Here is a 14,259-nt window from a genome sequence, read left to right as displayed (position 1 = left end):
GTGTGTTGTCAACATCGACTGTGCCCACTCTATCGGATCACTTCCCATCACTAGGGCTTCAATCCCGGATGAGTTTCCCTCCCACCAGACTCGTGCAATACTCCGAAGATATCGATGGTCAAGCACTGAAATTTCTTTGACATTCTCAGCCCTCATCGGCCAAGTTTCTGACCTATATGAAGCGTATGGTAGCATTGTTAACACGATCCTTGATGAATCAGCTGATGTCACGCCTATGCCACCGGTACTGCGGGTTCACGAAAGCTACTCTGACCTTTCCAATGCCATCTTTCGCGAGACCACCGGCACTAACACAGCTGCTCAGTTGGACAAATTTGTCTACTACCTCGATCCACTCATCCGTAAGCATGAGGTTAGGGTTGGGGTCCACCCAGTTTCGTAGCAGCGCTTCACACTTAGCAGATGTGATATATATATATATATATATATATATATTATATGTTTGCTCAAACGTGGAGTCATTTGATGAGACGAACTCTTCAGTGGATGTATTCACTTCCCGTCACTAAATGTACCGTTGGTGCATAATCTTACTATTTCCCCACATAACGTTCCCGTTTCCTCATCGCTCGTTGCAGGAATTCGTCTTGCAATGGACAAAACATGACATACGACTTCCGACCGACACAAACGAGGTCGTGATGAACAGTCATTCCAATCCGTCCCCAGTTTCTCATGATATGGATGGAGATTCGACAGACACCGCCGCTCACTCGACCAATGAAGCCTCGTCCCCGAAGCCTGTTCACCCGAACTTCTCTATCCCACCGCTCATCCGATTATTGCTTAACTTGACCCGCAACGCTGTACACCGGTTCCATCAGGATCGTCTGACCAAGGTCGATGTAGTGTTGAATCAAGAACGTTGGCAGGCCGTAGTCGTACCGAACCAAATACAACAGCTGGTCGAACAAACATTCGAATTGCGCAAAGGACGCAAACAGGTAGCAAAGTGTATACAGGCCTTTTTCAATGGTGTTCTGCCTTCGTACATCCATTCCGGTGGTTGTTTGCATCTGCTCATGTGTTTTCACGTTTCCAGGCATCTTCCACACCTCGTTCGATCAATCTTTCCGATTCCGAATCAGTCCGGTCACACATGGCTTCCCCAATATCTCTTCATGGCGGAGTTGCATCCTCCGTGGTGCTTGGTGGCGATCGATTTGTCGTTGTCGGAACAGTGTTGCTTCTTTTGCCAGTCATGGTTGACTACACAACGTTGGCTGAACAGCTACCTTGCAAGCCGTGGTCCGTGCATGAGGTCGCCGAACGTCTAGCTGAACTTTTGAATGTAAGTTCCCCCCATGCTTTCCTCCGCCTAGTCGAAGATTGACTATCCACTGGGCTTTTTGACGCGATAGAATGCTTTGCAACGTAACAGCTCACACTGCGTATGCCAAATGTAATCATACAGACTTCCCGTGTGGGTGCAAACGTTTGTGTAGTCCTGCTTTTATGCAAAAGGTCGGTTAGATATAGATACTTCCGTTGGTTAGTTTCTTGTTCTGGATGCATGGCTTCCCCGCAGAGATGCAGTAAAAGGGGATTCCCATCAAGAAACCCGAAATACTGCCAATGCCGGATGTCCCTCTTTCAGGTGTTTTGCAGAGTTTCATCAGGGGCAACGAAATGCATCCACCCTAAGCCTATTTGAAATGATGGGGGGGGGGATTTCTGGGGTGGACGTCTGTCAGACGAAGACGTTTGTGTTTTAAAGAGTTTTTAGACGGTTACACTTGCACTACTACGTTATATTTAGCATTGTTCTTACTGGTAACATTGTTTTCTACACTGTTCGAAAGCCTAACCGCTCACAATAATCTGAGACTCACCGTGTCCCTCAACACGACATGTAGTAAGCAATCAGATTCTTTCCACCCACAAATTTCAAGCCAATAAACACAGACAGGACCTTACACGTTGTTTGTGGGCTGCTAAGGCACACACACACACACAAATGCAGGTTTATTACTTCCGCTCAACTGATGAACGGTTACGGATATTGATTTTACTACTCAACAACACCGACCAATCGGTGTAGGTACTCCCAGAATGTTTGCTTTAGCTCAGCATCCTCATGCACACTTTCCTCTCTTTTCACTTGAAATGTAGGCAAATAAACATTTTAGTTGCACTCCAGTGAAGCGTCAGAGTCACCACTGATTTTGGTGTGTCTAATGATGACGCGGGCATTCCTCGATTGCGGTACACCTACAACACCTAACCCTGTCGCGAGTTACCTATCAGACCACCTGTGAAAGTCAAGGGACATTTACACTTCACATCTTGCTTATCAAACAGTCATCCAAGTCCCCGGAGTAATTTCATGGGATCGAGCCATTGTAGGACAATCTTCCGTACGGAGTGAATCAGCTGTAACTAATCGATCTTATGCTGAGCTTGCTCGCTGATTTATGGTAACGAACTGATGTAACGCTGAAAAAGTAAAAGCCTGTCACTGTGGCACGATGTTCAAATCTATCATTTGGGGTGACCCATTTTAGCCAGGACGGGTATCTATTCGATACCCCGAATAGCTTAGTGGTTAGAGCGCGAATTTATTGACCGAAAGGTCCATGGTTCGAACCCGACTTCTGCATATCAACTTCCCCTGTCTAGACTTGAGCAACCTGGCAGTATCCGAGCCCTCATGCTTCCTTCGGGCGGTATGTTAGTTAGGCACCGAAAGGGTGCGACAGCTGAACGATTATTATTATTTATTGATTACTCTGAATGCCACGTTTCCGGATTCTGCAGCTAGTTTACGCTGTTTACTGAACAGGCACAATCCTCCTTACTGCATGTTGCTCTTGCTTGGGTTCCACGGGGAGTTTGCTACTTGTGACGTGTCCATTATCGCCGAGCCTTTTTTCTGGGTGATTCCTTTGTCCTCCTGCATCCTAGAAATGAAGCCGTGGTTGCCAGCATCCATCAGCCAACGTCCCTTTCTTCTATCTTAAGGACCTATGGTGATGGTTCAACCCCTCTCACGGCGAATGACCAAGTCGATAGAGCCATTTTTTTTATCTCGTCTGAGGTTGTGCAGGAAACCTGGTTATCCTTGTCGAATCCGCGATTCTCAGACAACTCCATCTACCAGGGGGGTCGGTTTTGTTAGTCAGGCTAGTAGGAATCATCTCATCCTTTACTTAGGAATTTACTATTCGCCTCGAACGGAGTTCATATCACCATTCGCCCGTACCATGCCCAGGGACCTAGAACGTCCAAATTGTCTCCACATACACGTATTTCTACAAACAAAACTATTCTGTTTGCTCCACCTGGTCTTCTGGTGCATTGTTTCCTGTGTGTACAATACAGGTGTTGTTTTTACTGTTGTTGTTGTTGTTTTGTCAATCTTTCCAACTAATGCAAGGAATAACAACTTCTACATGGCGCTCCATACTAGTATTTGGCTCACGGCATTTTTAGGTCCTAAAAGAACTGCGCAAGTTCTATCTTCACCTCGCTAAGCTAAGCAAAAATTACTTTCCACTTATCTTGCAGTCGTTCAACTCCCGCACATGCCAGCTCGTTCTCGGCGCCGAGGCTCGACGTTCTGCAGACTTGCCCACCATTTCCGCGCGTAACTTGGCCTTGACCTCTCGGAGTTTGCAACTGATTTCACGATGTATCCCGATTATTCGTTCCGACTTGGAAAGGTTCGTCAATGTCACATGCAACCTCTAATTTGTTATCTAGTTCTTTACGGTTTTCTTTCGTTGCCTTGGTCACCCGTTGTTGACGGATTTTCCCATTTTACTTCCACGCAGCCTTGCCGCGGACGAAAGGGCAGATTCCAAACAGTTAACTTCGGTTCCCGGTTACTTCACAAAGCGTCATCGACAGCAAGGCTCGCTGCAACACGTGGAGAACCTGTTCCAGTAAGCTCTAACCCGTTGTGATTTCCGCAGTGGCAATCGAAATCACAAAGTTTTCCAAGCTACATTGTTGCTGGGTTATTACTGCTCTTCGTTACTGCTGTATCTTCGATAAGAGTAATGCCATACCTTTGTTAACCATATCTTTATCTTCGTTATATGTGCCCACCTACCTTCACCTGATCTACCAGCGTTGGCCACGGACTGTTTGCCACGTTTTAGAAGCAGTATACAATAACTTGGTTTCTTATGATTTATTATAATTTCATAAATGCGATCGATCTGTGGCCAACACTGAAACGTCAGTGATTTGCAGGTTATTCAGACATATTTGGCCTAAACCACATGTACGGGAAATTCAAAACCTGATCCCAACTGCGAATATTTTCTCCCTTGAGAGTAAACAGCTGGAACTGTTCGCTCAGATCCTCTTACAGAATACTACTTTATTTTGGAATAAGTAGCGTGTTATGGAATCTTAAAGTCACATCCGGAAGACAACACTGGAGCTCAAACAGAAGGGAAAATTTAACACACTTCGACAGAAAGTAGAAGCTTCCAGGATAAGTTATAACAAGGCGATTTTTCCTGAAATAGTAGACCCAAAAACACATGCTTGTACGCAGCCTGTCCAACAGAGGTTTATCTCAGAACTAAATGCAAAGAGGGGCGAATTTTAACTGTACCCGAAAACTGCTAATATCCAGCGAAGTGATCTCACAAACCAACGACCAAATGCGAAACAAGCTGTCGCGGGAGGAGATAGGTGCATCCGAAAAAAAAGACAAGCCCATCCACGTCACCAAACGTAAAAAACGTTCAACTGTGGCACCCTTTCGGTGCCTAGCTGCCATGCCACCCGAAGGTTGCACGAGGGCTGGGAAACTGTCAAGTCGCCCAAGCCTAGACAGGGGAAGTCGAGAGGCAAGTGTCGGGTTTGAATCACGGACCTTCCGTCAGTGAATTCGCGCTCTAACCGTTTGGGCCATCTCGCCCAGGATAACGTAATGGTTGTCATGAATCGAAACAAGCATGAAGACAAAGTATACGAACAGATAACACTGGGTTTTTACGAGAAGAACGAGCCGCACAAAGAAAGTCCAACTCTCAACAAGACCAAACTTCGGGTTATTAATCATATAAAGCCCAAGCTCAGTCAAGCGCCAAAATCTAATAGACCCGGAAGCTTCTATGGTTTGCCAAAAATACACAAAGCAGTTTTTTGAAGTCATATTATCAGCTGCTGGTAAGTCATGTAAGTAACTCTTGATTTTCATAAAAGAAACTACTCACAAGGTTGATGAAAATTCGTCGACAGCCTACGACCGGTTTCGCCCTTCTTGGGGCTCATCAGGTAGGCGCAGCCCTCGAGTTTCCGTCGACCTTATGTTCTACTTGAATATCGTGCCAACTGAAACATGAGGCGTCCTGTGTGAAGCACATTCAGTTGTGGAATATCATAAACAAGAGATTCAGTTTAGTCTCTCTGGAGAACCAAATTGATTGCAAATGAGTGTATTCCGCGAAAACGTTTGATTTTGTTAACATCTTCCAATCTACTCGCATCAATGATGTAGTGGCAGTAATGGCTCTTTATACTAGTGTACCGACTGCTTCTCTTTTCTGTCCCCCATTCTGTGAGACGATATACCTGTAGCACAACAACCTTATCTCGTGTTGATACTATTGTTGAACTGTGTGGAAGCCGTTTCAAAATGCACTCTATGGACAAACTGAAGGGACCGCTATGGGTCTTACACGACTTCGGCCTTCCAAAAGGCATTTGGCCAAGATACGTTGAGGAGATGTTTGCAATCATGTCAGCCACATAGCGACTGCTTGGATGAACAATACAGTTGTGTAAAATGCATGCTGGAAACTGAGAGCGAACAGAGAACTATTAGTTTCCTGGACTGCAAGCCATGTGTTAACATAAGCCATGGATTTTCAGTGAGAATCTACAGAACATCTACACATTCAGACAGATACTTGCATTATGAGTCTTCGCATCCACTCTACGTCCAACGCGCAGTTGTCGGATCGTTGGTGAATCGTGTCAGAAAACTTCATCTGGATGAGTGTATACCAATAAATGAACTGAAATTACTACAACAAAATCGGTACCCCGTAGGACTCATTACCCAGCAACCGGGGAAAACGCCAACGGAACCGGTGAGACAGGAAGACAAAAACATGCGAATGCCCTGTAGAAATGGTGCTTCAGGCGCCATTCCGAAACTACCTTGGGACCATGATATGAAGATTTTAGGAGAACCAGCTCCGAACGTAACGGGACTACATAACAGCCAGTGGAATAACCGTTTCCGTTGAGGCAGACTTCATTGGCTGTTGACAGAGGAGTTGCATTCTTAGTATCACTTTTTTGACCCGCATGCACGCGACAATGATCAATAGAGCAGCCGGTTCGCACATTCGTTGACTTTTTCTGGTCTGGCCAAGTGCACTAGACTATCAGTCGGCTATCCAGACCGGGGTTCACGGCCTGGATTAGGGGACTGTGGTCCACAACAGAAGACATTCTTCCGAATCGATAACACCTTTCAATGACACGTCGTAAGTTTTAAGGACCGTATCGAACCGAGCAGAATATCCTTCCAAATACATAGGCCGGACTGCCAGATAACTCCATGTGCGCGACATGCGCGTTTTCTTCCATGACATGCAATCGAGTCATAAAAAAACTAGGGCGTATCCCTGCCACTGCACTCCACTCACTTGTGCCAAACTATCAAATCAACTTCAGTGGTACGCTCCAGTCAGGATTCAAGTCACACGTGGAACGGATGTGCGCTGAAGCACTAAAGATCAACACCCGACCAAACTGCACCAGCCATCGGTGATGGAACCAGCATCCCGTCTGTTTGGCTTAGACTGACTACACACCTTAGAAGGCATAGTAGCCAGATGTCAAGCAGGGATCCTAACAGTGACGCATCACAGTCAGCACAACAACAAACGTGGTCAAAGTACACACACACACACACCGGTCGTACGGACTGCCAAGTGACCTCAGCAACACACCAATTAGAATACATGTTGGTAAGCCCAGGTAACGCAGCTACTGACTAATATTCAATTGATGGTGGAAACCTTTGAAATAAGGTTGATCATGGTTACCGAAATATCGGCTTATACCATCTTATTCTTTTAAAGCTTCCATGTTAGTTACATCACATAGTGCTCAATCTTTCCAACAATATCCGGACCGAGTTTGGTTCGGAACTCCTAAATAACGTGTTACGTTCAGGAGGGGGTTGCTCCATTAGTCACTAGTTAAGAAGAGTTATTCACCAAACTTAATTTTCTAGTAAATACCCTTCACGCACTCCGTGAAATCACTGATCCTTGTCTATCAGAATCGGTCTCATTAGTTTGCCATATCAAGCCCGTGAAAGTATATCGTGTCCTGTTTGCAATTGTTAGAGCAGCATATTCAGTGTTACCGGGATTCCCGCGCATTTCATTTTACTTGTCTTGTGAATGTGAAACCAGGGACTGGCCCATTCTATCAGTCTTCTTCAGAAGACTTCTAAGTCAAATCATGAGCAATACAGTCTATGCTACCTTTGCGTTCAGCGGTCGAGTTGGAATCTCTTTACCATTTTTACTTCCCCACTGTTGGTGTACAACTTCAAAAGTTTAAGAATATGTCTGACGATTTAGAAGACTTCTCTCGTTCGTTTTTCGCCGTTATCTTCGCTACACTGTGTCTCATTCATCTACGCTTGCTAACAAATAACTTATCGTTCCATATGCCTTTCTTTTCACTCCCTTCATAGCTCCCTATCAGCTTTACCGTACTTCATCACTGCCTTTTTCCTTTCGGAGTATCGCTACTCCCCACTCTTTTCTCTACGCTGTAGACCTCTACGTGTTTGTGCTCTTGTGCGATTACGGTGGTGTCCGGACAAACCGTATGTGTGGTTGGTTGTCCGTTGGTCAAGAGTGAATGCGCTTTGTGGGATGCCGTCTACCGTTCCTGGCTCATTTGAGAGAATAGTGCCTTCCTGAGATCGAAATTTCAAGCGAGTCTAACACGTCGGACGAGTGTTGCTCCGTCAGAGGTGTTTTCGACAGATTGAGACTGCTGTACATGGCACTTTTGTCAAATGATCGTCAAAGGATGTTTTCATTGTCCTCGTTTCGTTTAGGTTACTGTGGCTCATCACGTAGTTTCCGACTACCGGAAAGTCATGTGACCTACAGAACACGAGAGCATACAGTTTAGGCTTGCCTGGTTGTCACTCTCGACACAGCGACAACCAGTGTGAAACAGGAAGTGCGCAGTCGACACCCATCATTCTCTATTTATATAGAGAGAGTCGTACGATATGCAACTTTCAGTCAATTAACCCCCCGGTATGACCTGAAATCGTGTTTGACAACACCCGTTCCAACTCCAGTGAAAACCCAACCGATCACAATGTGCCTGAGTACTCTCAGCTTGATTCAGTGACAGCTGGAACTCTATCTGAACATACTGAATACTGCATGTGTTAGCTGGTGGAATAGAGTAGAAATGTATGAGAGATCTAAAATGACTTTCTAATTCAATGCGACTCACACAGTAACAACTTTTTTCCTGGAAAAAATCCCACAGTTTGCATAGGCTTTCCTCCCAAGTGAAATCAACGAACATTGAATCACGTGACGTGAGCTGTGCCATTGAATTTGGCGCTATAACTTGTCTGCGCGCGTGTTGGGCACACTGCTCATCAGCTACTCGTAGCCGAACAATTTGTGGTTTGACATTAACCAAAAGGTTTTGGGTTCGAGTCTCCATAGAGCTAGTTTCGAACTAGGATGAAGAATAAAGCCAAAATCGAAACTTTCAAATCCCGAAAACTACAAGTCTGGTCGCAGAGCAGATTGCAAGTGTGTGTGCTATCAGATTGGGTAGCTTTCCAGAGGGTTTGATATGCACGCGGAATAAACACCTTTCATGGAGGAATTTCACTGCCAATTTAAAGATCCGGGATTTTGAGGTATGTGCCCACACCACTCGGTTAAACGAATCCCATCCTGGCATCGGGTAACCGCTCAAGTGTGAGTCCCCTTCCCCCTTATCAGTATGCTGATGAACTGTTAGTAACGCGCTCTGGTTTCTTTTATGAGACGCCCAGAATTCAAATGTCGGCAAGATGAAGAATTCACCCCGCTGCCTAGCTCCAGTAAGGACGAAACTCGCGTTAAATGCCTTCATTCTTTGGTGCAGTCAATCACAGTCGCAATAGAGGGGGAATATTCATGGAAATTCAGCAAGTTCCACTCACAATTGCTGTCATTCGTTTGACACACGAGCGGTTGTTTTCCATGAGGCTGAGGCCAACGACGATCTTTTTCGCGTGACTGTGTTTAAAGCTGCTCAATAGTCGCTTCTTCTTCTTCTTCAGTAGATTGTTCAGTCGATTAGTGATCGGAAGGCCCGTGATTCGAACCCGATCTCTCTCCCTCTTACTTTCCCTGTCTCTAGGCTTGGACAACCTAGCAGTATTTCAACCCTCGTGCTTTCTTTGGGTGGCATGGCAGCTAGACACCGAAAACGTGTTACAACTGAATGATTAGTAGAGGCGTTGCAGTCGCCCTTCTTTGTTTTCGTTTCTGAACTTATCTTGAAAGTGACGTCAGCCCATGCTGAGAAAACCGATCGCACACCCCATAGATATGAATTCCATAGCACTACTCTTTTCCTTTTTTTATACTCAGGCGTGATATAGCATTTAACCTTTTCCCCCGGACACGTCACATTTCGTGTACTTTTTTCGATCTTCTCTGTCCGGAGTTCAAACTTACCTCGAATTCATTTTATCCTTTTATCCTGCGCACTTCCCCCCTTTATCATCATATTCATGGGAATTACTTGAAACTGTCGTGATTTCGTTCATTCAGCATTGAGGATGAATGACAGGCACTTAGACCGACACACGTCGATCAATAATCAACCTTAAGTTGGCCAGTCCACAAATTAGCAGCAAAGCATGCATTCAGTCATGTCGGGAACTGTTTTCCTGAACTCCAGATAGCTCAGAGGTTTGGGCGCAAGCTTACTGACAAGACGATCCATGGTTCGAACCCAACCCCGGCACCTCGACTGCTGCTGCCTAATCAACCTGACGATAGCTCAACCATGTTGCCCCATTCAGATGGTGTGGCAGCCAGGCGCACCGAAAGGGTGTTCCAGCCGAATAATGTGTGATTACGTGCCATCAATATATAACAGACGACGTGTATATGATGCCGGTGAGATCAAAGAGTTCTCGCCTCCTTTAGGTCTTCGCTTTTCCTAGAGTTAGTAATTCGTCCCAGCTGAAATTGCAGTCACATTCATCCCCCACTTGGTTTCTTCGATGCGGCCGATTTGTGAATGACTTATCGACTCAGAGATGCTTGTGCAGTTTGGCCACAAAGCATAACGATTCTCATGTATTCTCTTTGACCTTGAAACGCAAAAACTGTACCAACCCTCCCACAGGTGACATATTTCAATCCTTTGGTTTCGGCACCATAAGCGTGCCCCTCTCCATCTAATAGTTTCGTGGCCACAGATGCTTGTGACTTCAATCGACAAGTGATTCATTCCGGTGATGGTTATAGCTGTCATAGTTTTGTTTACCGATGAGATGGGTAGATAGCTGCGCATTGGAGGTGGTGGCCGATATAACGGACACGTGAATACAGGGTGGTTTGTGGACTTTTCATTCGGGAGATTTGGAGGGAAGTTATGGGTTGAACGTAACAACCTAGATGCACAAGCGCTATTGCGGGCGCCGCTGCGCCTTGTCTGACAATGTCTCTAATCATTGATTTGTTCTGTTTTGGGCTCCCCATCCAGGGAGACAGCAGTGGCCAGAGCAGCTTAGTTTCCTCGCAATGGCTTTCATACTTCGCTGCCAAGTCATTGTTTGACCTCCCCTGGCTTGTTCCCACCGTTCGCGTGGTTGTGCGAGAAGAGCCCTTCGAGGAAGTCGGTCGACTGGCATACGCAACACGTGGCCAAACCAGCGCAATCTACGGATTAATTAATTAATTAATTAATTAATAATAATCACATACACATGTTTTCATGGATATGAAAACGAGGCTCTAGGTTTATACTGTGGGGAGAATATGACGAAGTAAGGAAGTAGTAGGCTCATTTTTGCATGTCTGACCACGCAGTACCAAAAGCTAGCTTGGCGATAAATTCCTCACTGGTCGGTGACAACCGTGAACCTTAGTTTGCCGCTTCGCTTCACTCGGGCAAATGATTAATTGAGTTCGTTCTGCCAAACTTGATCGACTCAGTAGAAGACAGTCAAAGGTCAATCTGTGGCCTCTTCCATAGTTTTCTATGAAAGTTCAACAATTTTCTCTAAAAACTTTTTATTTTCTCCAATTTTCTCTATCGATATTACGTGCTAAACGAAAAACACCAGTTCCTGATTATAACCAGTTTTCGGTTGTAACGGATTTTTTCCGGTCTCATCAACCCTGCCACGACAGAGTTCTGTCGTAGTGCTCTACCTTGGATGTGGGTGGAAGATTATTATAGTCGCTCTCCTTCAAAAGTCTGTTTGGATATCTTGAAGCTGATGAGGAAACATCGATGTTTCTGGTTAGTATTGGGGCCATCGGTTTTGAAAGGCTCGCTTATACCTCTTGTTTATCTGTTTACAAATTTTCCAAACATCCGGGGAGCTGTTAAGGGTTTTAAGCTTCGCGAACATTTATTAATTTTTTGAACCCCGACATACCCATGCATGTATGGTGTTCAGCTGTGTTCGTAACTTTAGTTCGCGTCCTCGCGTGTCCGCTAATCTATCTGGACCGCTGGCGACGTGGAACATAGGTAACTCGGAAGCGTGCTTGTTTGCCTGGTCTGTTCTCCGAGCTTAGCAGTTGGATTGAAAACGTTTTTTCCCAAATCGAGGAAAGATAGCCAGTGCACTGTCCCAATAATCTCACTGTTCGCGCTTCGACGTATTTATACTCTCGACTGAGTAATTTTCACTCCTTGTCCTCTTCGCGTCCTCGCGTGTCCGCTAATCTATCTGGACCGCTGGCGACGTGGAACATAGGTAACTCGGAAGCGTTGCTTGTTTGCTGGTCTGTTCTCCGAGCTTAGCAGTTGGATTGAAAACGTTTTTTCCCAAATCGAGGAAAGATAGCTAGTGCATTGTCCCAATAATCTCACTGTTCGCGCTTCGACGTATTTATACTCTCGACTGAGTAATTTTCACTCCTTGTCCTCTAAACATTTCCGAGGAATCGTATTCATTTCACTTCGATTTTCTCACTGTGCATCTAGTTCCGTTACCTTTGTTGATCGATCCGATTTACTTGACCCTCACCTCCCTGGTTTTATTCTCAGCGAGCACATTGGACAGATCAGTGATAAACTCTTCAGCCTGTTGTCCAATCGAATCCAAGACAAACTGTCCTGTTGGCACGTGCGGCCTCCCACTCCAAGTGTTGAGCTGAAAGCGATTTGCCGAGCCTTCACACGAATGGTTGAGTCGACTACAGATATTATGCCAGTGGATACGCTGACAGTAAGCTATCATTCTTTTTTTCTTCGTTAGTTTCCCTCAGTTAATCTTACTTAACTGATTGTTGTCGACTGCTTGCCCTTGTTTACATCTTCTACCGTCCATTCAGGTGTACAGCTCATGCGTCAAAACGCGCATTCCATTGCGGCCTTCGCAGAACGTTATTTTCCATCTTCGCCTTACCAGAACACCCTATTGCTCGGCTACCACTCGCTCACTAAGATAGCTGATGCGTTACGAAAGACGTGGATCCTAGTGAAACTGGTGAAATGGAAGTCTGGCAAGAAATTCGCGCATCACTCATACAACCTCCAATTTTTAGTGGTCACAGTCATTCACTGAAAGTCTCCCCAGATTCGCAGGTGCGCTAAGTCCGGGGAAGATGACCGGGAACCCGATGGTTTTCCGGGACACCGTCCTAGTGATTTTGTGTGGTTCTACGGAGACGTTCTGTCGAACCCACGGTAGCTTTAGGCACTACAGGACCCCTTGCGAGCAGACTTATACCAACCGGTCCATGCATCAAATCGGTGACGTGTAAATGAAAAATTAGCTGAAAAATAGCCGAGCTTGTCAAATGATTTGCAAGCCTTCAGCTACCATTTGAGGAAATCCCGTCGGGTGGTTGAGCATTTCTTTCAACCTTTCTTGTGTTCGTGTGAAGTAGAAAACACGACCAGTTATTTGGTTTTATTGGTCCGCTTACGATCGGTCTTGGGCTAGAGTCCGTCTGTCGAACAAGAAGAAAACAGACCCAAACACAAGGCAAGTCAAACCGACGAAACCAGGAGAAAGTTGTCCTCAAAACTTCTAATCACGTCAGTGGTAACGCAGGTATAGGCACCGTCAGGAAATATCACACTGTTGACTTCTCTTTGAGTGCTGATGAGACGCTTTAAAGTCGGTTGTCATGTTTGACGCACAGATCAACATTCACCATTTCGAAACGTTGCTATCCGTAAAAGAAAAAAAAACAATGTTTGATGAGGCTTCAATGACTTACCTAAACTTGGTATGATCCCTGTGAAAAGGACCCCAGAGCCAGGAACTCACAACCTTGCCGATCGATGAATCGGTTCGCCTTGTTGGGGCTTACTGCTACTCCTTGGATTTTTACTTGGGTTGAGTCGGTCCTCTTATCCATATATATATATATATATATATATATATATATATATATATATATATATATATATATATATATATATATATATATATATATATATATATATATATATATATATATATATATATATATATATATATATATATATATATATATATATCGTCCAGCTGTAGCACTCTTTCGGTGCCTAGCTGCCATGCCGCCCGAAGGAAGCACGAGGGCTGGGTTACTGTCAGGTCGCCTAAGCCTAGACAGAGGAAGTCGAGAGGCAGAGGTTGGTTTCGAACCACGGACCTTCCGGTCAGTAAATTCGCGCTCTAACCACTTGAGCCATCTCACCCCCATGTGTAACTTCACAACATACTTTCAGCGTTCTCAATAGATGAATTGTTAGTTTCCCAATGGAAAGTAGTCCGTTTTGCTGCTGTTTTCGCGAGTTTTATCGTGTGATCTCAGATCTCTGGTTATGTGGCACTCCTCTGTTCAATCTGATTACTGGGATACTTATTCACGACTGTACCTGAAATTACATGTCATGTTTAGCGGCGCATCTCTGTGGCCACTTATGAAGGCACAAATGTCAGAAACACGGAAAAACACGTGTATTCGCATTTTATCCACGGATAACCTAATGTCACGCGACAATTTAAAGTTGTGTCCCCACCATCCAATCAGGAAGGTT

At 45.1% G+C, this 14,259-nt stretch overlaps 3 protein-coding genes across 3 annotated transcripts in view; 1 reads left to right on the top strand and 2 right to left on the bottom strand.

Annotated features, from left to right (window-relative positions):
* Window positions 1-195, bottom strand: part of T265_06940 (hypothetical protein) — a gene marked incomplete at both ends in the record, with an annotated part of 4,219 nt that extends 4,024 nt beyond the window's left edge. The window contains one exon of the mRNA XM_009172343.1: window positions 52-195. Within this exon, the coding sequence (XP_009170607.1) occupies window positions 52-195 (144 nt within the window). The remainder of the gene's footprint in view (window positions 1-51) is intronic.
* Window positions 1-14,259, top strand: part of T265_06939 (hypothetical protein) — a gene marked incomplete at both ends in the record, with an annotated part of 64,501 nt that overhangs the window by 48,878 nt on the left and 1,364 nt on the right. The window contains 5 exons of the mRNA XM_009172342.1: window positions 600-965; window positions 1,064-1,312; window positions 3,529-3,683; window positions 3,795-3,905; window positions 12,274-12,479. Of these exons, the coding sequence (XP_009170606.1) occupies window positions 600-965; window positions 1,064-1,312; window positions 3,529-3,683; window positions 3,795-3,905; window positions 12,274-12,479 (1,087 nt within the window). The remainder of the gene's footprint in view (window positions 1-599; window positions 966-1,063; window positions 1,313-3,528; window positions 3,684-3,794; window positions 3,906-12,273; window positions 12,480-14,259) is intronic.
* On the bottom strand, window positions 9,325-13,922 carry T265_06938 (hypothetical protein; the record flags this gene model as incomplete). The annotated part of the gene is made up of 4 exons (XM_009172341.1): window positions 9,325-9,524; window positions 10,664-10,931; window positions 11,757-11,893; window positions 13,754-13,922. 4 exons carry the CDS (start codon window positions 13,920-13,922, stop codon window positions 9,325-9,327), a joined length of 774 nt encoding a protein of 257 aa, XP_009170605.1.

This window comes from Opisthorchis viverrini, assembly GCF_000715545.1.
Source record: "Opisthorchis viverrini unplaced genomic scaffold opera_v5_152, whole genome shotgun sequence".
NCBI lineage: Eukaryota > Metazoa > Platyhelminthes > Trematoda > Opisthorchiida > Opisthorchiidae > Opisthorchis > Opisthorchis viverrini.
This window is presented reverse-complemented; position numbering and strand designations above follow the sequence as displayed.